Source organism: Diospyros lotus, chromosome 1 (genome assembly GCF_014633365.1).
Source record: "Diospyros lotus cultivar Yz01 chromosome 1, ASM1463336v1, whole genome shotgun sequence".
In the NCBI taxonomy this organism is placed as follows: Eukaryota; Viridiplantae; Streptophyta; class Magnoliopsida; order Ericales; family Ebenaceae; genus Diospyros; species Diospyros lotus.
Window position 1 is genome coordinate 54,240,561 of NC_068338.1, and position 27,791 is coordinate 54,268,351.

The 27,791-nt window shown below is 38.9% G+C and overlaps 4 protein-coding genes across 9 annotated transcripts; all 4 read right to left on the reverse strand.

The window, feature by feature from the left end:
* Window positions 1–20: 20 nt before the first annotated feature.
* On the reverse strand, window positions 21–6,862 carry LOC127793065 (uncharacterized). 5 transcript variants are annotated; one of them, XM_052323835.1, is made up of 8 exons: window positions 6,548–6,861; window positions 4,921–5,167; window positions 4,740–4,804; window positions 4,578–4,642; window positions 3,734–3,820; window positions 3,523–3,653; window positions 1,668–1,770; window positions 21–458 (listed from the first exon to the last, which is right to left on the reverse strand). In XM_052323835.1, exons 1-8 carry the CDS (start codon window positions 6,814–6,816, stop codon window positions 277–279), a joined length of 1,149 nt encoding a protein of 382 aa, XP_052179795.1. In that variant the 5' UTR covers window positions 6,817–6,861; the 3' UTR covers window positions 21–276. The 5 variants fall into 5 exon arrangements, with proteins under 5 accessions (XP_052179795.1, XP_052179820.1, XP_052179829.1 ...); XM_052323860.1 differs by having other exon boundaries at window positions 4,921–5,066; window positions 6,548–6,696; XM_052323869.1 differs by lacking the exon at window positions 6,548–6,861 and adding an exon at window positions 5,341–5,827 and having other exon boundaries at window positions 4,921–5,066.
* A 1,811-nt stretch (window positions 6,863–8,673) lies between these two features.
* Window positions 8,674–10,319, reverse strand: LOC127793238 (rubisco accumulation factor 1.2, chloroplastic-like). The gene has a single exon (XM_052324072.1). It carries the CDS (start codon window positions 10,153–10,155, stop codon window positions 8,809–8,811), a length of 1,347 nt encoding a protein of 448 aa, XP_052180032.1. The 5' UTR covers window positions 10,156–10,319; the 3' UTR covers window positions 8,674–8,808.
* A 929-nt stretch (window positions 10,320–11,248) lies between these two features.
* On the reverse strand, window positions 11,249–22,394 carry LOC127808756 (uncharacterized). Of its 2 annotated transcripts, XM_052347350.1 has the most exons (6): window positions 22,038–22,394; window positions 13,366–13,655; window positions 13,171–13,260; window positions 12,487–12,555; window positions 11,758–12,131; window positions 11,249–11,656 (listed from the first exon to the last, which is right to left on the reverse strand). In XM_052347350.1, the coding sequence occupies exons 1-6, from the start codon at window positions 22,213–22,215 to the stop codon at window positions 11,392–11,394; spliced, it is 1,266 nt and encodes a 421-aa protein (XP_052203310.1). In that variant the 5' UTR covers window positions 22,216–22,394; the 3' UTR covers window positions 11,249–11,391. The 2 variants fall into 2 exon arrangements, with proteins under 2 accessions (XP_052203310.1, XP_052203318.1); XM_052347358.1 differs by lacking the exon at window positions 12,487–12,555.
* A 1,139-nt stretch (window positions 22,395–23,533) lies between these two features.
* On the reverse strand, window positions 23,534–25,369 carry LOC127793003 (AT-hook motif nuclear-localized protein 19-like). The gene has a single exon (XM_052323736.1). The coding sequence runs from the start codon at window positions 24,600–24,602 to the stop codon at window positions 23,724–23,726; it is 879 nt and encodes a 292-aa protein (XP_052179696.1). The 5' UTR covers window positions 24,603–25,369; the 3' UTR covers window positions 23,534–23,723.
* Window positions 25,370–27,791: the final 2,422 nt, after the last annotated feature.

Here is a 27,791-nt window from a genome sequence, read left to right on the forward strand (position 1 = left end):
CCCCTCCCAACATCACAATAGGGTTCCAACAGATGGTAATGTATCACTTTGGGCATATCATATGCGCATTGGGCAAATCATAGACCTTCCCAATCCATAACAAATACCTAAAACACAATGTTAAATTACACGTACACATCAAAACAAACTGTCCAGAAAGCTAGAAGGACCAAACCTAAACTTTCACCAGCATTGTTTTGTTGAATGAGTTAAATTGTTGCTGCCAGAGTTAAATCCAACCAACCCCGTTGTGATTTTCCCTCTGTATTAAGAATCCTAACGTCTTTGAAGAACTTGCTTCCATATGAGATTGGCATATTCTGGATGATCGACAAAAGGATTTCGATTATGCTGGTACCTTATGCATATCCTCTCATTTCTTAACTTCTCCTCCCATGACGGAGGATCAACTTCATTCCATTTCAGCAATGTAGAAAGGATCCCCATCTCCCTGTTTGCTACATAAAGAAGGAAGCACAAAAAGAAATGCAATTATGCTGGAGATGAGAGATAATATAAAGGGCACGAACCATTCCAAGTACACAAGTAATGTGCAAGTTTTTCCATTTCTTGACTGTCTAGATCCTGATGAGGGCACAGATCAGTTCTAAACATATCGTGTATAGATAAATTTGAACACCAAAATTCATCCGCCACAGACCTACTTCTTGGATGGTCTCTCTCCATCATTGCATTCTGAAAAGGTTGCAACTACGTGTCATAGATTACCATTCTGGGACTCGTTAAGATAAACATTCGCATCAAATGATAAGCATATTAATACCTAAAAAAGAACTGGCACAAAAGGCCCCAATTATAACATTTACAAGTTAACATGAAAACTACATCCGCATCATTAGATAGCCACGGTTAGCAACTACCACGAGCCACTGTTCAAACATTAGCCCATGGGACTCTGAACGTTAACATGACCTTAGCATTCAACATATGAGACTCCTTTTTTCACGATCCAGTTAAGAAAGAGAAACATGAGCATTTCGACGCAAGACAGACCCTTGGGTTTGTGGGGGTTAGACAAAAGGGGAGAACATGGAAAATCTCAAGGATGCCTAGATGAAACGTTGTACAAGAAGAGAAAATGAAGATGAACATTATTTTTTATCTTTATATGATGAAACTCCCATTTTAACAAAACACTTTATAATTTGAACTTTGCATAATTTATCCAATCCTTCCAAGGTTGAAAATAAATTTCAGACTTGAAAAGAAGTCCATGGCAGCTCTCTTAAGTCAGCGTTCATTTAACCAATATCCTTCCCTCTTCTTTTCAGTATTTTGTTTGAATTGTTCAAGAAATAACGGCTTACACGAATAAACTGAAAATCTTTTGGCATTTTAAATTATATTCTACTCAAAACACAAAAACATTACTATATTTTGTTTTTTATATAAAACTTAATGGGTGCCAAATGAATGTCAAACCCAGATTTCCAGTAGGGTTTACATACAGTTTAGCTCCCAGTAAAGGAAATTGAAGAGTCCCTCATTTCATTTTCAATTATGGTTCAATAAGAGGTGCTGGTTGTTTATCTCATTATTTTAGATACCCCTAGTCCCCTTCAATGAACACAAACGCGCGCGCGCGAGAGAGAGAGAGAGAGGATTCATTTTCTTCTTCTTCTCTCTTTTTGTTGTTGTTGACATACCAATGCTTGGAGAATCAGAAAGGTGAAGATCAAGGCCTCCAGATCGATTGAACCCATAACAAACCGCCATGTACATTACTGCCCTTGCAATATCCCCTCTAACCTGAATTGCAAAGTATAGAAAAATAACTTGGTTCAATATGCCAAAGATAAACAAACAAACAACAACAATCCTTAATTTCACTAGGGGGTTAATATGCCAAGATAAACAAACAAACAAATTACAACAATCCTTAATCTCACTAGGGGCTTCATATGCCAAAAACAGGGCAATAAAAAGTAAAGGTCAATCTGTAGTTATTTGTCAAAGACAAACCCCTTATGCCTTCTTTTCAGTTATACTTTTGAAAATATTCAGATCTTTAGATATTTTAACTGAAGTTATCTACAAGGATTAGGATATTGTTTTTGTCTATTTCTACAGTTAGTACTGACATAGAAACATTTCATAATAACCGGTGGACAACAAATAAATATTTAGATGTAGAGTAGCAACAAAAGCCAATTAAGTTCTCAAATAAACTTACAAAACTGTATATGATTTTAAAATCACGCCAGATTAATGCATTGCAGATTTAAAAATGTCTTTCATTAAAAAAGTGGTTTGCCTAGTTTTCAAAGATTAATAAAATTAGAAATTATTTCTTTTCCATAAATTTACAGTTATACATTGTGCTTGGATTTAGGGCATGCCCTTACAAGTCTTGCTATTATGTGTGTGTGTGTTTTTTGTGGCTTAGTGCAAGATGAACCCCCCATTGAAAGGGTGACCATTAGTTATTTATTAGAAGCTTAATATTTGGGTGATTGCTTCCGAGCAGCTTATGCCTAAGATGTCATTCATAGATGGATGCGTAACTCAGCACTAGGAGGCAGCGTTTATACACGGCCACTTGTTGCTTATATCCTGGTTCTGTGGTTATTTTGCAGTTCTCTTTATTCCCAAGTAATTTACAATTAAGTCATCCTAGTAACTTGTAGACAGGCTTGTAATTACTCTATGAAGGAGATTCTGAGAAATAATTGATTTCGTTACAAGTAAATAATTCTGTTGAATCAAAATGGGTGCAAACCCATACAAGTAGCAATATATGATACATCGAAAAAAGCAAGAAACCAATAAAATCCGCAAATGTGAGAAAATTGATGTAAATATATGGTGGAATTTAACTTTTTATGGCTTTGTTATGTTATTAAAGCCAAAACGGCCACAGATAGAAATGATATATTGGCAAGCTAGAAGACATATAGCCAACCCCACAGGGGGATTAAGGCTGAATATGTTGTGTTTTTTATATTATTGTCGACCCCAGATTGGTACTTCAGAGGCTTGGATTAAACTACAAAGCTAGTGGAATCCAACCCTTTATGCTGGATTTTGTATAAATCAGCAAATAAATCTACTGTTGTCATTTATTGCTGCAAAATGTTTTGGCGTGTTATGGTTCCTTTTTTCAACGATAAATGTGTTGTGAGTGAATCATTAGAACCAAGCTATTTTCCCAGTGTTTCTTTTCAACTTCCTGTGGATGGAAAACCTTCCCTGTTTCTAGCAAACAGAAAAAGACATAAACTGCGGGCTCAGGATTTTGTAATACAAATATAACCCTTAGATTTATTAAGGATTCCAAACCCAGTCATAGCTTAAATAACTGCTGGCTTTAGTTTCCACTGGCCATGACAATGATAAATCTGGTTTTGTAGAAAGCCAACTTATTGATGGCCTTATTTTCCCCAAGTTAACAAATAGACTGTTTTAGAATTAAGAAAAAAAAGAAGTTAACAGCAGCATAATAATAAATGCAGGTTAAGCAAATATAAAATTCAAACATACATAAAATAGCAAAGAGTAAACCTGTACTGGTGGTGCCCATCTCTCCTTATCCGTCTCTGTATCAGAAGCAGATTCTTTACTTGCTGGTTTCAAACAATTAGATGTACGAACACGGCATTCTCCATATAATTTGTTTCCTCTTGATGAATTCACTAGAAGATGATTAACTATGTTGATATACCAGTGCCAATAAATGAAACTACTCGTGCTCATACCCAAAACCCCATCTTACCATTCACATCTGCTGGGCGGATATTGTGTAAATCACTCAAGGATGGACCATCAGTTAGCCCATAAGAGCGAGGCCACAAATGTTCCCCTGAACAAAGGAAAAACATGATTACTTCCCGGAGCTGTTATATGGAGGGCAAGATTATCAGTAATAAATTACAAAATCATATTGAGAGAAATACTGCACAGGTGTCCATTCTCATGGCAGAAAAAAGACACAAGAGAAGCATACAATCATCCTCTGACAGCATGGCAAAGAGAGTAAGCCAATAATAATAATTAACTCGTTAAACTAATGTATATGAAGAGAACGGACAGCAGGTAGACAACCATGACAGGAGAATAAATACTGATAGGGGACGACGTGGAGCCAAAGCATTCAAAAAATTAAAGCAATAATATCTTGTCAGATAGCCGGTTTGTATATCCAAATCTCAATGGCATGAAATGATCCCATTTTCTCCACTTCAGTGGCATGTGAATGACACCAGTTTGGACTTGGAAAGCATTTTATTTTCTTGTTAAATGTGCAACAATCACGTTAGGTTGCTTTTCCTTCTCAAGCATCAAGAGATGACACAACATCTCAAAAAAACGATATGAAGCTTCTGACTGAACAGATGCTGTTTCTTTGTGGTTGAGAAACCACTTTCCCTGTACCTGAAACTTGGATTTATGTAACTGTTATTATTGTTTAATTATCACAAGAATCAAATTTAATTTAAACTGATCACGAGTAAATAAAGTAAATCAGTTACACAAAGATTTTCATATCAAAACCCCAATAAGTAAAGCACAAGCTCCAGACATATAGCACCTGCACTTAGTCTGGTTAAATAACTCACTGTTCCATCCTTCTGGTTTTCCAGCTAAGAGCTTTGGGACAACTCTCAAGGAGTAAATTTCAACACTGTAGATAAGAAAACAGCAAGTCACTGGATAGGACCTCTATCTCTGACTTTCATAATCACAAATAGAAATTGTTGACAAACATGATAGAAGTTTACACTTGTGACGAAGCTTCTGGGTTGTCAACATCAGCAGCATCAAGAATCTTCAGTGCATCCCAGACCTGCTTTGCAGCACCGAAGTTTATAAAACAGAGGACAAAAAATTAATACTAGCAGAACGCTAAAAATAGTAGAAGGGGATTGTATAGAAAACTTAGGGATTCATCAATAAATTTACCTTCTTGTAGGGCAATGATTGATGTCTGGCAATGGTAAAATTCAACCTTCGTTTAAGTGCTTCACCCCTCAGATGTTCCATACCAGCATAATATTTTTGAACGTTTTCACAATCATAACCAGATGAAGCGTATGTATCATGGACCTCTACAACAAAATTGAGACACAATAAATAAATAGAGATCACCCGAGAAGTCCAACTCCATGGGACGATAAAGCATCTAAACCACGTGAGATTCCATATATTCCTGGAGAAAAAGTACCATTTAAACAGACTTATATTGTATCTGAATTAAAAACTCAAATCAGAAAACAATCATGAGTAAGTTAAATTTCAAATTCCTTGGTTTCGCTTGTCAGGAAGAAACTGGACATCCCCTGATGGAATAATGGTAAAGTCAAATGGTCAGTTTCCTTGTACCTGCCGTAGTGATGCTGAAAGTTGCTGGTTTTCAAATGGGGAGATGAAAGCATCCCCAAGCTTAGATCAGATTGGACTCGACTAGCTCAAACGGAACTTGGAAATGAGAGGTTAGACTTGTGCCTCGATATTTGAGTTAGAATTGCCATTCTGATGCGAGTAAAACCATTTTTATTAGATGGTTCAGTAACATCTATGATGAGCCAGATTTATGGTCCATCAGTAAAGCTATAATAGTTCTGGCAAAAACTGGTTGGTGACTTTATGTGCCAAATAGGAAAGAACCACAAGTAAAGCCATGTTCTACTTTTTCCATATTTTAGCTCAAAATTAATATAATTTTCTATCGAAATTATATGTAATGATTGATCAGACACATGTTGAATTGTTGATTGTGTTTCCAGAAAGTGCAAGGTCTCTAGGAATCTGGGATACCACCAATTACTAAAGGTATAGTTGGTTACATGTTGGCAAAGATGTGCTTAAAAGTCATGTCACGGGCTGGGTGGCATTTGTCGATCATGTGCTTCTAGGTGGACAAGTATTTTTCAGAGTATTGGATGGTTAAGTGTAAGCCACACGGAGTGTATTAGAGTTCCAATGAATTTTTTAGAGCCATTATGATTCCTTGAGCATGAAAATTTATTCACTTGTCACAGTGAAGATGGCTCAAAATGCTATTATGGTCGGGATCCAGGTGCTGGCTCTAACTCTCCTTTGCAAAGAGCATGGGACCTAGTGCACTTTTTACTTTTAAAAAAATATTTCAACATACATTTTCTTTTTCTACATGGTGGGGTGAGATTGATTAAGACTTGATATGGATGCTCGTAGTGTAATCATCTCGTCAACATCCCCACCCCGATACATCATCTATCGAAGCTCATTCCCTGGTCCCTCCCCGCGAAATGCCATTGAGTGAGGAGACTCATCATCAACAATTTTATGATTCTACAATGACTCCTGAGTAATGTCAACAGCAACATGGTAGTACTTAAGTTCAGTTCAGTTCAACAAATAGAAAAACAACCCCGCATTGCACATGATGAAGTGAAGTCTAAAAAATCTGTTGATGTTGTCCAAAGTTGAGCAAAAATGTATGTAAGGTTAAATCAAATCTGAGTATCGACGAAAAATTCGATATCCGTGCTGAAAAGGGGACAGAGAGATTGATTGGGAAAAAGTAGGGTAAAAACTGCAAACTCACCAAATGATGATTCCACTGGTACTGTAACCGCATCTTCGGTAAGAAATACAGCATTTAGAACTTAATTTCGTTAGTAGAGAAGCCGGCAGCGGGCAGATGGAAGAACTAGTCTTCAACATCAATCTTGATGTCACTAATAATTTTTTGACTTTGAGAGGAGCGCCTCCATAAACGCCGGTGGGAGGAAGATTACTACAAGCACAAGCAGAAGCAACGATGAAAGAGTTTCTTTTTATGCAATTGCAATTGCAATCTATCGCCGCCGCCATTCTCGAAAAGTTCAAAACCCTAAATCCGCCTGGCTATTATATATAAATATATATATATGTGTGTTAATGCATGGGATGGGGTCACATTAGTTTCAATATATATAAAGTGACCCAATAACATTTTCTTTTATAATAATAAATTAGCCCTTTCTTTCTTTCACTTTAATTTTTATTATGACTCAATTCAATTTTTTTTTATAAAAAATTAATATAATATGCATTCATTAATTAATATAATAAACACGCAACTCAAATCACTTAGATAGCGTAAACTTGGAAACCAATTAATTTTTGTAACTTATATATTTAATAATAATAATAATAATGCACATCACAATAGTTAATGTTTTTGTTAAACAAAAATGAATAAATTATAACAAAAATTAAAATATAATTGTCAACGTTCATAATTGGTTGACTGTGATCCGTCGACCTACGCTGATTAAATAAATACGAATATGAGAGGAAGAAACAAATAACGCAAATAACAAACAAAACGCCAGAAAATTTTTACGTGATTCGATTAGAATTGTGCCCACTCCACAATTACTTTCTGATAATTTCGACAGAGTAACAATATGTAATTTATCATACCCGTACAATGGTATTCTAACCCCTACTTGTAGAGTAGGGGTGTTTACAAGTTTAAGGGGTCATAAATATAGAAAGATAATATCACAGAGGTAATCTGTCCTTATTAGTTTCACAAAAATTAGGAATAGGTTATGCATTATCAGAGATGTGGTTTGCTTTAGATAAGACAGGTGGGCACCGCCTCCGATTATCACCTGGCTTTTTTGTCCTATGAGCTGATTGAATTGGCTAGCGAGCTAAACGTCTTGCTAGGAGTTCGCTGACTCTCATTGTCAGAGCTCGGGTTTGAGCGATCTGTAACTTTGTCAAGGTGTCTCCGTCCTTAGGCCCATTAGATTTCAGGAGGTTGAGCTGGCCTACTCGGTGGAGTCTAGAAGGTAGTTCAGAAATTACCCATAATAATAATAATTAATATATTACAGAAATACAAAATTCATATATTAATATGTGTGCGTGTCACTCACTAGTTTTTTCTTTTTTTTTTCCCAAGGCTACAAATATATATATATATATAAAAGAATGAAATAAATAAATAAATAAAAGAAAGAAAATCTATTATGACAGAACAAGTAATAGAAAAGAGGACATTCTCTTCTCTTGTCGCCAACAAGCATTGAAATATGAAAGATGAATGAATGAATGATCATTCTTCAGTCTTCAGGTCAGATCATTCGCCAATGAAACAAAGAGTTATAAAATAAAATAAAAAAGACTATTGTTTGGACATGGATGGCAGCCGGTAAGATAAAACACACTGTTGTGATTAATTTGCTTTGCTTTGCTTTGCTTTAGACCACACAATTAATTGATTCTTCGACATTTGAGAGATGTTAATACTGAGTGAATCCCCAACTATATATATATATATATATATCCATTCCTCTATCATCTGCATAAATAATCCAACAACAATCAAGTCCCTCACCACCCTCTCTCTCTCTCTCTCCCCGTTAACTTGGAGCATACGCATAATGGACATCATGATTGATTCCTTCCAGTAATAATCAAGAAAGCATGCATATCTAATCATAATAATTTATCTAATATCTAATCCATCAAACTTCTAAGCTCTCTCTCTCTCTCTCTCTGCGTTAAGAAAGAAAGGAAGAGAGACCAGAGACCACCTTTCACTTTCATGGCAAATATAATTCCAACTCCAAGAGTAAGAATACATTATCATCATCATCATCATCATCTTTATTCTTTGCACAAGGGGAGCAGCACTAAGTATAGTTGCAGTAAATGACATACATATACCACGAGTTCGTAATTTCAACATATTATTAAGCAAAGATCACTCCAATTGGCATTGAATCCAATCCAATCAGAATTATTAATCAAACACAAAAAAGACTCTCTCTCTCTCAGACGATTTGTTTTTTTTTTTGCCCTTCATTTTTACTCCCAATCTTCGTCACTCAGTTGATCATCGGTATTTTCCCTCGGTGGCCTCACCACCAGCAACACAGTCCCCAAACTCTCCTTCACCCCGATTTCTATCAGTGCCGAACCCCTCTCCACCTTCAAGCTCAAGCCCTTCTCCGCCACCAGGTAAAACCCCTCATCTGCCACCACTTCCTTCCTCCCCCTGTCCGCCACCACCAAAATGGGCTCCTCCTTGTACCACCGGTTCGACCTCCACGGCAATGCCCTGGCGTCCGGGAATGCCACAACCACTCCCCCTCTCTGCAGCCCCGCAACAGGCTCCCATCCCGGCAACACCACCCACCTATTCCACCCCTTCTCCGCCGCCACCACCCCAAATTCCCCTTCCGTCCCGCACTCCCACGGCGCCGCCTCCAGCTCCGCCTCCCTCTCCTCCGCCCTGCACACCGGCAACACCACCACCGACGTCGCCTCCGCCACCTCCCCCACCATCATCCTCACCACCGGCACCCGGACGCCCTTTTCCTCTCCTTCGCCCTCCGCCTCCCTCTCCCCGCCTACGCCCTCCAGATCCTGCAACACCTTATTCCTCGCCGCCTCCGATTCGGCTACCTCCAAGGCCTGCCGGAGCATGGCCGTCCTCTGCTCCGACGGATTCCTGTACTCCTGCGCCTGTCTGTAATACATAAACGACAAGCAATCGGCCGGCAGAACGTAATCGAAGCTCTCCCAACCACGGTCGCCACGCCGGCGGGGAAAATCCTTCATGGCCCGAGCGAGGTCCTGGGCGCCCCTGGCGTCGAGCTTGTTCTGGACGACGAAGCGGGCGGCGGCGGCGCGCTGCGAGGCGCTGAGGAGGCGGATCTCGTAGAGGAGCTCGGAGCCGCCGGTTTCGAAGAAGGAGAGGGTTTCGGGGTCGATCTGGGACTCGATTAGGGAGTCGCGGACCTGGGCAGCGACGACGAGGCAGTTCTGCTCGACGCCGGTGATGCCGGTGAGCTCCTCGACGGTGGAGGGTGTGAAGCCTTCCTGGATGAGGGAGGAGATGAGAGGGGCGTACTCGAACCAGAGGCCAAGGCGGTTGGCGAGGACGTCGAGGCGGGCGCTGGTGTCGAGGGAGCGGTATTTAGGGGGGAGTGGGGATGGAGGGGGCCGGAATGGCTGGTAGAGCTGCTGCTGTTGAAGAGAAGGGTTGGAGGACTTGGGGGGGATGATAAGGGACGAGATGGACATCGAAGAATGAGGTGGGGCTTTGTGGGTGGGGAGGACGGCGGAGGAGAGGAAGGTGGGGACGATGGATTGCTTTGAGGAGAGAGAGAAGGGCTTGGGAGCGTTTACTGCTGCAGTGAGGGAGAGCATGGTGGCGCTCCGCTTTGCGCCTCTGATGATGGGTATGGATGTCGATTTCTTCTTCCTATTCGATCCAGTCTTCTTCTTCCTCTTCTACTACTACTACTACTACTACTACTACTCCAAAAAGATAAGCAGAGCCTTATCTTCTCCCGCAAATCAATTACTTACAAAATACCGGTGTGCAAGTATGTATGTATGTACGTACGTACGTTTGTGATATTTTTTTACAAGGTGGGCGGGATGGGCCGGCCTGGCCCTGGGCCCTTACAACAAAATATCTCACTTCCAATTCAATTTAATTAAATTATTATACCGCTTTACATTAATAATTTTAATTAAATTTAAAATATAATAATTGTAATTATCTCAAATTCATTTATTAAGATAAATTATTCAAATTTAAACTTAAATTTAAAACTTAATTTGTAAACAAACCCAAACTCAAAACTCAACCTTGCCAACAAGCATTCAATCTCGTACTTGGGGATAACAACCTCGAGCTTGAGCTCAAGCTCAAGCCTAGAAATTGATTTTGAGCCAACTCTGAGCTCAACGAAGCTCATTTCGGCTCAATTTTAATCTTAAATTTATCATGATGTGCAAATGATTTCAATAAATTATTATTAAGGATAATCATTAAGCATTCTATTCAAGTTTATACAGATCATATATAAGAGACTTGACTATCCAAATGATATTGAAACTCAACATAACTTAAAACCTACAACTTCAGACTTATAAAATGATGATATATCCAACCCAGGCTAACTGAAGAACTATCATATCACATCATAAATATACCACAAACACAGAGAGAGAGAGAGAGAGAGAGAGGGGGGGGCGGCTAGTTCCTCTTTCATCCCTCTGTTATTAACTTGTATTATAAGTGGTAGCTGAAACCAGAACGAAAGAGTTTTAATGAGTATGTAATGCGGGGCTGATGGACAAGTTCACTAGAGGTGGCAGGGGCCGAGCTTCATCTCATTATATGTGCGTGTGTGTACATGTGTATATGGATGCTAACTCTGAGAAATTAGTCTAAAATAATAACAAGAAGAAGAAGAAGAAGAAGAAGAAGAAGTAGAAGAAGAAGAAGACGAACAAACAACAACCCTCGACTAGACTGCTCCATTAATTCAAATGTAAAGAAACCCAACATCTTCTTACCCTTCTCTTGCCTGTATAAATTTTCATTACAACTGCTTGCTTCTTGCTGCTGTTATGAAAAGAAGCTTACAAGTATTAACCAAGCCACTGTTCAGCACGCCGGTCTCCACCACCTCCAACAGAATGCCGGATGCTGATCTTCTCGCTCGCATACTTCTGCTGAAGCCATTCGAATGCATTCACGTCCAGTTTCCCAGATACCGACTTCCCATGCTTCCTCCGGGCTTGCTGTTCCCTTATGGAAGCCCAGAGTTTCTCTATGGCATCCCTTTGTTTACAGGTGAACCTCGATATGTTGTCGAATGCCTGCTTTACTAGGATATCTATGGCTGTTTGGCACCTGACAACACAAACATCAATCAATATACACATTCATTTTATATCAGTCAGGGAAAGAAGAAAACCAGCCAAAGAAAAACGTAAAATTTGTGTTCCAACAACCATGGGGTTTTATAACGCCGGGCTGCAATCTCCAAGCAAAGAATCAACGCCTCTCTCTGTGATTTCAGATATCTCTTGCTCTCCTCCTCCTCTTCCTCCTCAGCAGCAGTTGCCACCTCCTTCTTTCCCTTTGTTTTTTCATCTTTTTTAATTTTGTTTGGAATCAAAGCATCAAGGCCGAATGGATCTGAATCATCTTTATCATCATTTCCCTCAGATGTAGCAACTGGTGGCGCACCTTGCTTCGTCCCATCATCCATACGGGTCCTCTCTGTCTCATCCTCCAGGGCTGCAGCTTCTTCTGTGTCTTCATCCTTTGTAGTGACAGGAAGGTCTAGTATAGCTTCTTTAATCCGTCCAGTTGCTTTTGAAAACTAAACAATGTCTCCACCAAATCAAAGTTCAGAGGGAAAATCATCAGATGCTGAAAACATAAACAGAAACTACTAGAAATTCAAACTTTCACTGGAAAGCATCACAAGAAATATTGGAACTTTTAAATTTGCAATCACAGAAGTACAGTTGCTTAAATTTTCTTAACTAAGACGGTAGTAAGACTACAGAATTTTATGACTGGAATTAACAAAGCAAGCATCAATAGAATTGCATTAATAATCAAATGGTACAAGGCATTTTGCCCTTAATGCAACAAACATAAAGAACTTAAGTGGAAAATAGATAGCGCTTTTTTATAGTCATCATTTCACAAATAAAGAACCAAATACCTACCTTCATCTCTCTACTGAAGAATGGCCACTCTCTGAATAGAAGAGTGGACAATGTAAAGCTCATATATCCCTGACAGAATTTGAATGGTATAAGTAATTTTGAGTAATGAAATATTTACTGCATGATACAACTTGACACAACCATTGCATATTACTTTCTTCTCTTTTTAGTCCCTGACACATTCATACATCATATGCATGAAAATCTTGCACATAATCTTATATTGCTTTGATGCTCAAGTTGAAATTGTGAGTGTAAGGACTCCCTAGTGTCTTATCATGCCAGGCATTGGGTATCTGTACCACCCTACCTACAAGACTGGACTCCCACACTTCATTTCCCCAAATGGTTTGTTTGGCCAACCAATTTACCTAGATATTGGCTACATGACCAAGTTACTCACAATTTAGTTCAGATAACCTCAAAACGTGAGTTGCTAAATAAAGATTCATCTACATCTCCAAATCCAAAGTTCGTTACTATATGAACATATCATGTGGATCACATGTAGTGTTATAATTGTGTGCCTACAGCAAGGAGACAAAGAACAAAGTTGTTAACTCTTCATAGCCACATCTTCCCTCATAACATACCAAAAACAATTCTCATAAGTTATCAAGGTACATTTTTAACTGCAACTTAGAATATTCTGTAACAATGCCTTCCATAAGAGGAAAAACATACCACAAAGCTGTCATCTGTGAATAGATCATTTGCCACCACTGCCCTGATCATCCATGAATTGAATTGATTTCTCTGCCTCTTGCTAAAAGACTACAAATGACAAATGAAGTAAGAAACTAAGCATATTCCCACATCATACAAATTTTGATTCACTAAAAGTTTTCAAATAGTTTCATTTTAAAACTAAACACTCACTTCAACTGCATCCTGTGCTGCTGAGAACAATACATGATAATCTGCTCTTACTGAAGTATCATTACAAGCTGTTGGGGATGCCATTGCAGATTCCAGAATGGCAAAGAAGTATTCACTTGTTCCAGGCTTAACGCTACCAGCTTGAATCAGTTGTATAGCCAATTTTGATGCTTTACCAAACTTGGAAGGATTCTTTATATGTGATGCTATCTTTTGCATAGCCTCTATAACTTGTGCTTCTGAGGCGTCAGTTGTCATTTTAAATCTTAATCGTTTTTCAGTTGAAGCAGCTGGAATTAGAATGAATAACTCATTATCTTTGTAGATGTGAAAAGTCTTTCAAGAAAAACAAGTCTAGAAAGCAGCTCACTCATTTTTTAATGGCAGAATTCTTTTCTTTTCTTCTTCTATTTGGAGAAGTCCATCCCAGTTAAATAACTAAATGTCAATTGTGCACAAAAACACCGTACATGACTTGGAAACTTAGCATGTTGATGAACATGAATTGCATGCAGAAGTTGCTGGTGATGGACAAAAACAGTGTGATTCCTTCTGAAAATGACTAATATACAATGGCATACAACCATATTTAACAAAGTGGAACAAGACAGAGGGGTGTGACACTTTGATTGATGTGCATCAGGACCAGTGCCTTACAATAGTATGGCCAATTTGCATTAATGATGAAGACTGGCAGGAATATGACAAGTATCACTTGAAATCCTGCACATGCAATTGTTCGGCTCACAACTAGGCATGCAAGGAGCCATAGGCACTTGATTGTCTAGATTGGCAGGAACCATGTGGTGAGCTCAAAATGTTGCATGCATTAACCATGGATTGGGACAAGTGTTCTGATCATTAAGTGGTATACATGGGTTCAGAAACTAACGAGATGTCCTAGTAATTCCTTAGCCAAATCATGTTGCAACTTGCAACAGATAATAGAAGTGTGGATAAGCACAACCCCTGAAAGGGAAGGTGATGAAGACATTGAACACCTCAAGATAAACCAACAATAACATACCAATCCTCATTCCCACTAGGTGGGGTTGGCTTCATGAATTTATCAAGCCAATCATTTTTATTTATGATCATATCTCCTGCAAGCCCATCATAACACAAATAATGCTTAAAAGTTTCTTATTGCATTTTCCTTGATATTTCTCTACCTCTTTTTATATCAACTTCTTCTCACATGATTGAACCATATCTTGCTCTTGATTTCTGAGAAGTCACTCTAAACTTATTAAAGATAACATCATTTATAAGTTTTTGTCCTTTCTTATATGGCTAAAATACCCACCATAGCATTCTCATCTCAGTTAAGCTCATAATTTGCACGTACTAGTACTTTACTACCCGATATTCCAGCCCATATAGTGAAGATGGTCTAATATGTCACACCGTACTTGAGCCTACATCTAGGAGGAACATGGAGAGAGATGGTGAGTTCTATATCTCCGAGATGAGACTATAACAACTTGGATTAAATGAGACTCCAATGAAATCTCAGGGGTAAAATGGTCCAATTGAGATGAATTAGTGGTTGGTGAACAGAATTTTTGGAAGGGACTTTAGGGAAATCAATTGAAACCAGAGGGAGGTCAAACTTGGAGTGAAAGACAACCCTGGGGTGGTTGAGATCGAAACAGAGCTCCAATGGGTCAGTGAGAGGTCCAATCTAAAGGAAGCAATCATGCCAACACCCCAAAGTGGAGCATACTTGGTTGCAAGTAGTACTAGGATAGGAAGTCGTCAAGGTAAGAAGAAACCTTATCCTAGTATGGTCCACCTATATTGAGTATATATGCAGGGCTAAGGTTGGTGGTTGAATGGTAAGTCCATGGGAAGTCGAGATGGCCAGCTCTGATAGAACAACCAGGCACTGTCGACACTTGAGGGTACCCTAACAGGTCAAACATCGAACTTGCCTTTAGTATTTCCATGGTTGGCTAGTTGGGCAGTAGCAAACACTAATAGTGTAGGGTCCTATGAAGAACTTTAGGAATGGGGAAAACCTCAACCGGCTAGGGTTATGAAGCATAGACAACAATGTAGTTGATAACAGGTGGACCCCCAGAAAGCGGTGCAGTGTGGCTGCTGAATGGAGGCCATGAAAGACCAAGTATACTTATAGCTTGGTTGGCTCTAGTTAGAGCATTGCATGTGGCACATATAGTGGCATGGCTAGGCTAGGCTTGAGGCGGGGTGAGACCTCAATAAGTCCCGAATGGGATTAGAATGGTGGTTATGAGATGATCCTGGTGGGTCAAGACCAAGGTATGGTCAATCCCTAAGAAGTGAGTGTTAGGGACAGGAATGGTACCTAGCAGAATGGGTATTGGGCAAGGAAACACCTAGTGAGGTGCTAGGGAAATAAGGGACCCAAGTGGATTATAAGTGAACCTAGCACATAGCGGCTAGTTGGGAAGCTGCGAACTAGAAAGAAAGTGCTAGTGACCTGCTTGTACAATTTAAAGTTAGTAGAGATAGATAAGCCTCGCGATGCATAAAAAAGGAATAACTTACTAAGATGGTGAGTTAGGGATGCTAACCAGAAAGACAATAGCTTGAGAGAGGTGTAGGCTGAAACACTCAACTGGGCAAAGTCGTGTTGCTCTAGTAGCGTTCATGAACTCCTAAGCCAACAGTTGAGACCCTAGCAAAAAGAGGATAATCAAGGAGCTAGGGAAATAAGGGACCCAAGAGGATTATAAGTGAACCTAGCACATAGCGGCTAGTTGGGAAGCTGCGAACTAGAAAGAAAGTGCTAGTGACCTGCTTGTACAATTTAAAGTTAGTAGAGATAGATAGGCCTCACTATGCATAAAAAAGGAATAACTTACTAAGATGGTAAGTTAGGGATGCTAACCAGAAAGACAATAACTTGAGAGAGGTGTAGGCTGAAACACTCAACTGGGCAAAGTCAGTGTTGCTCTAGTAGCGTTCATGAACTCCTAAGCCAACAGTTGAGACCGCAAAAAGAGGATAATCGAGGCAATGCCAATACCTAAAATGAATCGCCAAGTTGAGCTTGGTATTTATCCACATATGGAGTATATGAAATGAATGGCCAAGCTGGGTAAAGCAAGGCACTGACATGAAGTACCTCAAAATAAAGGCCAAGTTGACCTAGGTAGTTGGCGCATACTAGGTATGCAGCGTGACAACACAGACAAGTATGTGGGATAAAGTTAATGGGGCACCATCAGACATTCCCTGGAATGCTAACCAAGTTGGGCTTGGTGATTGGCACATAATAGGCATGTGATGTGAAGGGAGTCTCCATGCATCTATAGGTATGCTTGCTGGGCATTGGCTCATGTGTGTTTTTCTCACCTTAGTCCTTATGGGGTTTAGCTCATGGAGGCACCAGTAGTACTATCGGATGATGCCGTTGTACGGAGTTTTATTTTCTATTTCCAGATCCCTGTGTAATAGGTTAGCATGCTGTAAATGTAATAAAATCAGTGATGTATTAAGTTATAAATGTACATAGCCTAAGGCTATAATGCCAATCATGTATATTATTCAAGTGTATGAATCTGATATTGAATGATGATGTATATATGACAGGTTTTCAATTGTGCCACAGTAATATCAATGATGTATGTGCATGAGCAGGTCATTGATTGTATGACCAGTGAGCAGGTCAGATCCTCGCCAATCTCTAGCAAATGCTTCCACATGTGATGTAAAAGTTAGTATGATCAGTGAGCTGAAAGGGCATCGCTTTGGTCAAAAATCAACCGAGTGCCTTTTCCAAGACTGCTAAGGGTTAGGTCACTCAAGTCTTGTAGGTGGTTCCCAAGGGTGCCTCGTCGAGTGAGGTGGGGCCCCTTACATAATAGCCATCCAATAAAACCTTCCTTTTAGTTTAAAGACTCTAAAATCACATAAAATGTTGGAAGTACTTCTCCATGTTAACCATCCAGCCCTAAAAGAGTAACATCCACATTGATGTCCCTATGTTTTTCGATAATTAATGAACACCTTAGAATGAACTACCAAAAATGCTACAGACACAGTTAAGTGGCTTGGAACCTTAAGATAGAGGACAGCCATGGCAGTCATCCAAAAGGAAAGTTCAATACTAAGGGGCCAACTTGAATTGGGGAGAGAGTTCCTATTACCCTATTCACAATAGGTTCTGGGGAACATGGGCACAGTAGCTATTAGTCCAAACCCATTTGGATCAGGATTCTCCTTCCCCCTAGTAGAAACAATCTCTTAGGTGGATTTGGCTTCTCTGCTATTGGGATTTCAAACCATGAAGACACATGCTTACCATTCATGATCCACGGATTCCCAACACTGGAACCCAAATGTTTACTCACGGCTCTAGCAGAATAAAAGTTCCCTTAAGAAGATAAAAATCTTGCTAATCTATCAAGTGATGATCACCAGTGGCCAAAAACACCTTTCCTGCTATATTCAACATTGACACCCCACTCAAATAAGGGCATTATTGGCCCAGGAAGTCTATGGAGTCAACAGGCAGGTCTATTACATTGGCAGAATTACTCATGGGGCCAAACATAATTCACCTATTGAGAGGCACTATCAAAAACTAAGGCACTATTTCTTAGCTTTCCCTATTCACATAATGACCAGGTGGTGCCCTAGTTCTCCATTTGCTTGCAAAGGAAATCATGGCAGCACAAATAACAAAATCATCTTCATCATTCTCAATGTACAACATCACATGTCTCACACCAAAGGCCAAGAACCAGATGCTAGCTAATTTGTTTGGGCAATTTCTAAATCACCATGAGCCCGGGGCAACAGATGCATGAGTTGACTATCTGGTAGAAGTTGCTCAGACACATGACAAATGGAGTCTCAATTTGACAGATTTGACACCCAACATGCTAGGAAAGCCAGTATTGTCCTAGCATCACCTAGAGGAGGACAGGTAGATAAGGAATACAAGCATGCCGATAATTATTCAAATAATGCTAGATGTGAAACCTTGATGTTCACATTAATGGAAGCCAGATGCCTCAGTATATCATTCCTAAAGATAATGGAGTATTCAATACCAATTATCAGGCAAGCAACAGGAAACTTTGAAATAAGCTCCAGTTGGCCATTTATAGGGGAAATGTGCAACAGCTCATGGATACTTTCAATGCTGTGAAAAATACGGTGTATGCCCCATTCCATGAACAAACAGTCAAATGCCCTAATAACTTTGGCCACTCTAGCATCCAAGGTCGCATAGACAATAGTCCAACCATTGTCTGGATCCTTGAGGGTGATTTTGGGGAGAGAGATGGAATAGAAATGGATGAAAAAAAGCTCTTAGTTTGAAAGAGACAATAGTAACAAAATGGAATGGGAACACTTTCCATCCAAAGCCCCTTTTCCGGTCCCCCTCTTTTTTTTTTTTTTGGGGGGGGGGGGGGGGGGGGGGGGGGGGGGTGGAATGGATATGGATTGAAAACTTACTTTTGTATTTTGACAAGATTAGCCTTAATAGTTGTTTAAATGTTCAAATTTGTCCTTGACTAAGGGTGTTTGTCTTACTTAGCTTATAGGAGCAGATAAGCTCTTACAACTTATAAACTGTAAAAGCTCATTTGAAATTTTTATATTTTGAGGGGGGATTAGGTCTTTTACTTAGTCAAAAAAGATCCCTTTTTTTGGATAGATTATATGCAAATTTTTTATTAAATTAGCATTTTCTTGTATTTTATGCAATTAACATTGGTTTTGTGTTTTTTACTAAATTAGCACCAGATGGCTTCCAAGCTTGGTTTGAGAGAGACCCGCTAGTCTAACTAGCAGGTCTAATGAACATCAATATTTGCGAGGCACGGCAAACCCACCAGTTGCCTTCTTTATGCCAAACACTTTAAAGTCTTTTGCTAAGTGTGGGCAAAGAGAAGCTAGAAAGACTCACTAGCTAGAATGGCAGGTTTCTCTTGGCCTAGGCTTGGATAACATTCAATGCTACTTTGGTAAAAATCCCAAACCTGATGCTAGTTGCGTAAAACAGAAAAACAATGTTAATTCAATTAAAAGATTCCTTATAAGCTGCCCAACAAAAAAAAGTTGCCCCTACCAGCTTTTAAAAAGCTATCAAAAGAGTTTGTAAGTTGGGTAGCTCACAAGTTCTTCCAACTTTGCCAAATGGGTAAGAAACAATATTAAGTTGTTGAAGAGCTTATAAGCTCTCCTTGACCAAAAAATAAGCAACGCCAAACACCCTCAATCACTCTGTCTTTCATTAAAAATGTATAATAGTCATTTAATTTTTAACCATTCTATCCAATTCCATCGCTCTCCCAAACAAATAGAAAACATTTCATTACTTTCCATCCCTGACACTCCTAAACATGGAGAAACTGTTTTACATATTCCACTCATTTCTATCCCATTAAAGTGAATGTACCTCATTCATCAGACCTCTTCCCTACTAAAAGAAATCAAGACCGAGAATATCCGAGGCCTATGCACAGCCAACAATTTGAGTCTCAAGGACCTCCAAAATCTTCCCCTGTGAAGAGCTGTCACTCCAAAAAGCAGGGGGTTCATTTGCAAAATGTGTGGTTCCCCAAGAAGCAGATATGAAGTCACAGATAATTTATTGGCAAGCTGCAAAGCAATGAATACTAGTATAGACCGGACCAGAGGTATAGTGATGTGCTAATATTTCCTACATATTTTTTATACCATTCTTATTTAATTTTATGCTTAATTCTCATGCTTTTATATGTTTTCTATATTAATTTTAGGTAATTTATCATGTTGATAGGATTTGAAGGAAAAGTGAGAAAGTAGAGCAAAAATTATGGATTTTCACTGCTCAAAGGTCCGATTAAAAGTAAAAATTGGACCGATTGGAATTTCTAAAAATTCTGAAAAAAAAAAATATATGTGAAAGCTCTATATGCCTACTTTTCTACGCTTCAAACGGTGCATAAATCTGCATTTTCTACAGAAAGTTATGGCTATTGGAGTGACAGAAGGTCAAAGTTGTCAAAAAAACCAACATTACCTACGATTTTTTTATTCCGTTCTCCAAGTTGGGCTGATTTGTAGATGGATTAAGAGGCCTTTTAAGGGTTATTTGAGCTGCCTATTTCATGAAGAATTAGGCCCAAATTGACCAAAGAAGCCTAGCCCAAAAGTCTAATCAAATTAAGCCCATATATTACAAAAATCCCTAAATTGTAATTCTTGATATTTTGAGGGATTATTTTGTATTTTTCCTTGAGTGTGGGACTTAAAATTTTGAGTGGGCATGGGTGGCATGAAACATGGAGAGGAAAACATGGAGGAGGAAATTAGGGAGTAAAACATGATGGAGGAAATTAGGGAGGTAGGGTATGGTTTGACCCATGTTTTAAGGAGGAAACTAAGGAAAAGAAAAATGTAATGAGTATAAAAAGAGAAGGCTGGAAAATGAGGAGTGTTGGAGGTGAGAGAGCTTGAAGGATTGGTGAATTGGAGCATTCTTGGTGGAGGATTTCTTGTATTTTCTTCAAGAATTGGTGACAACATTTTTGGAGAAGGAAATTCCACACATCAAAAGAGTTTTATTCTCTTATTCCATTTCCTTTAAATTCTATATTTATATTCTTTTATTTTGTTATGAATTTTATTATTTGTAATATGAACTAAACCATATAACTAGGGTGTTTTGATGTAACTTAAATATAATGATTTGATTTTCTTTATTCATGCAAATGTTTATTATTGTGCTTAATGCTGTTAAATACTTTGCCAATATTTGATTGATATGTTGATATAGATTTAAACCGAAAAGAAAAATCTATAACTTGATCTAGATAATAAACACTACAGGAATATAATTGAAACGGAAGTAAAAATTTGACTTATGTGATTACTTATCTTTGAATGAATAATTAAATTTGGATCATCAACCATTTAAATTAAATTAGATTATTTAGGTGAAATTGAAATACCTTAGTGCTCTCCAAAACTTGAACTTCTTCATATTTATTTTTTGTGTTATTATTTCATTTTGTTTTCGTAAATTAATTAATTTATCATTTAATCAATTGTTTAAATAACATTTGAGTTAATATAATTTTGGTTATTATTAACCAATCCTTGTGGGAATGTTACTTTTACTCACTACTTTATTACTTGTGCGATCTGTACACTTGTGGAAAATCTCTATCATATAGCACGGATTGTACTGGCCCAAACATGCAGCAAGACAGTGAATATGTGGGGCAATTGTCAGAGATACCAGGAATTTGCACCCAAAAAAGTGCAAATCCATGGAAACCTAGGAAGATTAAGACAGTCCTATCTAGACTACTTACTAGAAAAGTGTAAATCTATGAAAGCTATGAAAAGAAGAGGAAAAAAAGAAGACGCTTTAGTTTTTTCAGTCGCCATTGCGCAGGTGTTTCTTCACAAACATTTCAACACAATCAAAGGCCCATGGTACTTTAGTTCCAGCACACGAGTTCAAAAGATAAATATATGCATATAATAGCCTTTGTAACTAGCAAAATTTGAACTAGTGCCGCAGGATGAAACCCTAGAATTCTCTGAAATGATACCGCATATTATCTAAAACTACGAAGAACTTATGAATTCAATGACCCCGATCGATCGACTTATGCAAGGAAGATCAATTATCAGAAGAGAAAGGAATCCAGAAGGGTTAAAACAGGGAAATTGTGTACCTTGAGGTTGGGAATCGGGAAGCTTGGAGCGTTTGAGCGCGCTCTTGAGCACAGGCGGAAGCGGCGGATTGGGAGATGATTGATTGTTGGTGGTTTGAGAAGAGTGGTGTTTTTGGGGGGGTTCAGGCGAAGGACGTCGTCTAGGAGGCGGCAAACCCTGAAATAGATTGTCGCCCATTGGTTTCTTCTTCTTCGACTTCCCCGGAATATTGACCTACTCGTAAACCCCCCACCCAATTGCTGCTCTTATCTGCTTGCCTCTTTCTTTCTTTCTTTCTTTCTTTGGGTCTCGGTCTCAGAGAGAGAGAGAGAGAGAGAGGGGGAGGGGCTCCAGGCTCCAGCCAGTGCTACGCCAACGCCCGAGAGGTTAACGGAAAAGTTTTTGATTAATTAATTACGAGCAAAGCAGAAAGAAGTGGGCCCATGCCAGGCCCAGGCCCATGGGCCTCCTCCAGATATGGTTACCAAATCATTTAATTTGCTACTATGTCTTCAATAAAAAAATAATAATAATAAAAATCATTTAACTCCAGGGATTTAAAAATTAGGGTTTATGGGGGTATGATGATTGATGACATGTGAAGAGGGTCCCCCCCCCCCCCACCCCTAATAATGTTCTCGGATCCTCCTTATAATTTTGAATGTCAAACTAATTAAATTAAACTATCTTTTTATTATTATTATTATTATTTTTTTTTTTGGGGGGGGGGGGGGGGGTGGGGGGGGGGGTGGGGCGGGATAAAAAGTAACTAAACCATCTTTTTCAAGCCCGCCAGCCAATGAGCATAAATAAATATATATAATAAGATGAGTGGGATGGGCAATAATAATAAGATGAGTGCCCCGCTGTATATGTATGTATGTATGATATATATATATATATTTAATTTCAAAGTTTTAATTATCTCATGAATTAATTAATGGATAATGAATGACTGAATGCTTCTTGTTATATATTTAACTCCAATTGGGAATCCATTCCACGTACAGCAGCTATAGCCCAAGTCAGCCTGCAGTGCACTTGCTGCTTCAATTTAATCAATTTGCTTTGCTTTGCTTTGCTATACTATATATATATATATATCCTTTTGAGCCCATGGAAGCCAATTTAGTGTCATCCTACGTACAAGAAACAAAGCAAAACCTATTTTATTGTTGTTGTTCAACGACACATTCATTAAACAAATTAAAAGAAAATTAATTAGGGTTTTTGTTTGTTCATATGATATAATATATATATATATTCTTAATTATTATTCTTCATTCTGATGATTTATATATATATATATGTGTGTGTGTTTGGGTCCTGCATGGTACAAATTAATTAACCAAGTAATTAATTAGCAGGAGTATGTATCCATCCACCTGGAAATGAATTCTTTCTGGCATGCAGTCCATATTTTAATCTCTAGGTAATTACTATAATAACAAAATATTCACAAGAAATAGAAGATCACAGAAAAAAAAAATATATATATATATATATAGTCGAGAACTAATTAACTAACTTATATTATTCATCAAATATGCGAAGAAGAAGAAGAAGAAGAAGAAGAAGAAGAAGAGCAAGAATGTACAGATATGAACCCTAATCTCCTCAAACCCTCTCTCTCTCTCTCTCTCTCTCTCTCTCCATAGGATATTAGGATACATATATAGATATATAAATGTATGATTTTTTACCTTTTAGTAAGGAGATGGAGGGCGAGCATGAGTCCAATTAGCAAATGCATCATGGTTCAGCTGTCCACCATTAGGAATCAGATTTGGTGGCAAATTATAAACCGGCATAGATGACGACTCCCCCAACCCTGCAGCAGCAGCAGCTTGATTCTGCCCACTGCCCCCAATCCCCGGCTGCGGAGAGCCACCGCTTCCACCATGTTGTCCCTGCTGGCCTCCTCCAGTTCCTTCCTCTTCATCTTCATCCTCCAGGGGCAGCCTCTCATAGGTAGCATTCATAAACGTGGCTGCAATCACCATAACTGGCCCCGCCGCAACTAGCGAACCCACAACGCTTCCGCCCACCACCTGTCCCTGCCCGCCAGCTAGATATACTGTCAGCCCCGTCGTCGGTAAAGGCGGCGACGGCCGGGGCATGAACGAGCCGGTGAGGGAGAGGATCTCGAAGCGGCCGTGCAGTGCCATGGCTTGAGCTGTAGTAGCCGAAGGCTGTCGCAGCGTCACGTTGGTGACTATGCCGGTGGCACTGAGCACGCACACGCCTCTTTGGCGCCTTCTGGCGAACTGGGCGATGCTGTCTGCCACGTCTGCGCCGCTCGCCACCTCTATGACATGGCTGTGGAGGGAATTGGGGCTGTCCCGTGTCACGAAAATAGGCGGCTTGGCCTTGTTCCTGGAGCCGGGTGGGCGGCCCCTAGGCCTTCGGGTGATCATCCCCTCTTTGGGCTCGTCGCTGTTGTCCCCTCTTTCCTCCTCTTCTTCTGCGCCTCCGCTTCCGCCGTTTTCGTTCATGGATATACCTAGATCTGGTATTTTCATTCCTGCCGAGGAAGCTTCGACTCCCGGCAGACCCACCTGCGCGGCCCACCATGGGTTCGACATGTGTTTGGAGAACTAGCTTTCTAGCTAGGTTCAAAATTAAGAGAAGTAGTAATATTGAGGCAGATCAAGATGATGATTAATTGACAGGACGATTCATTCACCCAAGCGATCTACGTAGTACTGCATACATATAATGGAAATTAATCTCAGAACAGATCAAAAAAGGGGCTTTGGGGTCCTGTTCTAAGTAAAAGATATATATAAGGTGATCAGTTGACCACAAACCTAAGAACGATCTAAGGCAGAAACAACAAAGACATACACAGATGAAGATGCTCCCAACTAATAAGATAAACAGAAGTGTAAAGGATCGATATATATATATATATAAATCGATCGAGCTGAGAAATGGAGAAAAAAACTCAAAAACAGATATACATAGAGAGAGAGAGAGAGAGAGAGAGAGAGGATGATTATATATATATGTATGTATTCTGAGATTAAGAAGAAGAAGAAGAAATTAAATATATATGACAAGGCGTAAAAGATTGAAGGATTCCCCTCCTTAATAGTCTGGGTTTCGATCCGGCCGGGGTTCTGAACGGCGGTGGCGTTGAGTAGTTAGTGTCTTGGCGTTGCCTCTGCAGCAGCTAGCTAGCTTTCCTTGCTTTTCTCTCACCAAAACGTGGCTAGCAGCTAGCTAGCTTATGTTGCTTTCTTTCAAGAAAAAGAAAATGATACATACATATGTATATATATATAGAGAGAGAGAGAGAGAGAGAGAGAGAGAGAGAAGGGTGGGTGGCGTGGAAATTAGGGTTTGAGGGAGCAAGACAGACAGAAATAGAGTCAATGGATGGGATGGGAATATTATTAATGGGCGTGAGGGTGAGGACTACTGTTATGGTCTGTGGGTATATATACATACATATGTCAAAGAAATTTTGTTAGATATAGAATTTAGATATTTGGGTGATATTTAATATTAAAAATTAAAAAAATTATTTATTAACGGATAATTATTCAGCAGTTAATAGATAACTTTTAATTATTATTAATTAATACTAAATATTATACAAAATATAAAAATTGTACTCCCGACAGATGTATGTATGTATGTATGTATGTAATGTGATGTTACGGCTGTGATATATGGGTTGGGTGCAGCGCTGGCAAAACAAGCTTTCGAGGCAATTTGTTGGAACTTGGTACAGCCTTGAATACATCCCCTCCCCTCCTTCACGGTTTAGTTAGTTTATCCATAAAGATGTGCGAGAAAATTGTGTTTCTCTCTCTAAATTTTTTTTTTAAAAAAAAAACAAAATCCTTAAAATTTTCACCATTTTAAATGTGTCTTACAATTTAGATTAAAAATATATTTATATCCTTAAATTTTAACTTTCTTTCTTATACAACTCTAAATTTTCCTTGATTGAATTATACAAAATCATTCATTTAAATACTTAGTAAACAAATGATATGCATCGTGCTAACATGATAATTTTTTAACGTCTCATCAGCTCTTTCTCTTTTTCTAATGACATCTTCTAGTTTTTTCTCTCTTTTTGGTGTCTCTTCAACCCTTCTCTTTCTCTCTCTGAGTATGTCTCCTATCTTTTTGGTGTCACAAGAGTCTCCTCCGATTAAATCTCTTTCGACTGCATCTTTTGCAAAAAAATGTTACCCCTAGACTAGCCCTATCTTCGAACCCTCTAGATAGTGGAGTGATCATCGACTTGGGCATGTCAATGACCTGTCTAATCCAATCAACATTCGTAGCCTAACCAAAAGAGATGTAAGAGATGCTAGAAAGAGAAGAAATACAGTCGAAGAGAGTTGAGGAGATGCTGAAAAATTGTCATGTCAGGACACTTGCGTATCACTTGCTAGTCAAGAGTAATTAAATAAATAATTTTGCATAGTTCAGTGACATATCTGGAACTACAAAAAGTTCAGGGTAATAAATATATTTTTGGTCTAAATTCAAAAGTACATTTAAAATTTCAAAAGTTTTAGACTTCCATGGGAAAAATATCACAAAAATTCAAAAACATAAATAAACTTTTGACATATAAAGATGTCTAAAACTCCCTAATCTACATTCATCACCCATCTATTTGTTTCGGTTTCTTTTTAAACCATCTACACTTCATTTTGAAAAAATATATATATATTAAAATCAGCTTTTTTTTTGCATGGAAAATGCTAATTTTCCATTCAAATTTTAATTTTAATTTTTGGAGTGTTTGATTACCTTTTTTTTTTTCTAGGCAATTTATTTTTTAAGTTTTGCTCACGTGACCTGATTTTCCTCCAAATGCTGGAAAACATTTTCTCCTGGTAGGGGTAGTTCTTATTTTCCAGGCAATTCCCACATTTCCCAATCTCACATTCTCTTTTATCAATCTGACGTTACCTTCTTTCTTTCAACAGCCTCCATCGCCTTCACCTTCTTCTTATACTATTTTTTCCTCCGGCGCTTTCGCATGGAGAATCTCCAAATCCTACTTGACCCTCTCGTTCTCAACCTCCAAGTACTTGATCTTCGTTGCATTTCGAGCAATCTTTGCATCCTTAGAAGCAATTTTGTTTTCAAGAATAGGAAGAATCGCTACGAACTCTTAGAAGAGCTTGTGCTAGAGAAGCTTGGTTTTCAAGCGGGACTCTCTCTTACACAACTCTTCGACGAGGGAGAGGGGCTCGATGATGTCAGACGGGCAGGCTTGAACCTAGGCGGAGGAGTGCAACAAATAGACGTCGAAGGAACCAAAGAACATGGTGGCCTTCTGAAAAACCTTGGCAGAAATGGGCAAAGGCAATGGGGGCTTGGGAGAGGGGTCTGGCTTGGGATTCGCCGGCAAGCTCTAGAGATGCATCGCCACTTTCACCTTCCCAGCAACCATTATTTCTCCAAAATGAAAATTTATAGCAGTTTCGCCCTCTCCAGTCTCCACTCATATATATATAAACTCAAACATGCATATTTGTCGTTGTATGCTATAAATTCCCATCGTGCCTGTAACACCCGAGATTTTTAGATTGAAATATGATGTAATACTCAGGATTTTTAGCATCTAATACTTGAGGAAATATGTCCTTTCAAGGGATTATAGAAGTTTTGAGACAAAGGTTCAGTTTCTGAACTAGTGGCAAAATCTTAAATATTAAAGTTCGAGTAAAAGTGTAATTTACCTAAAATCTTGGGATATTAGCATAATTTATCCTTTCTTCGGCGACTAAAATGTAATT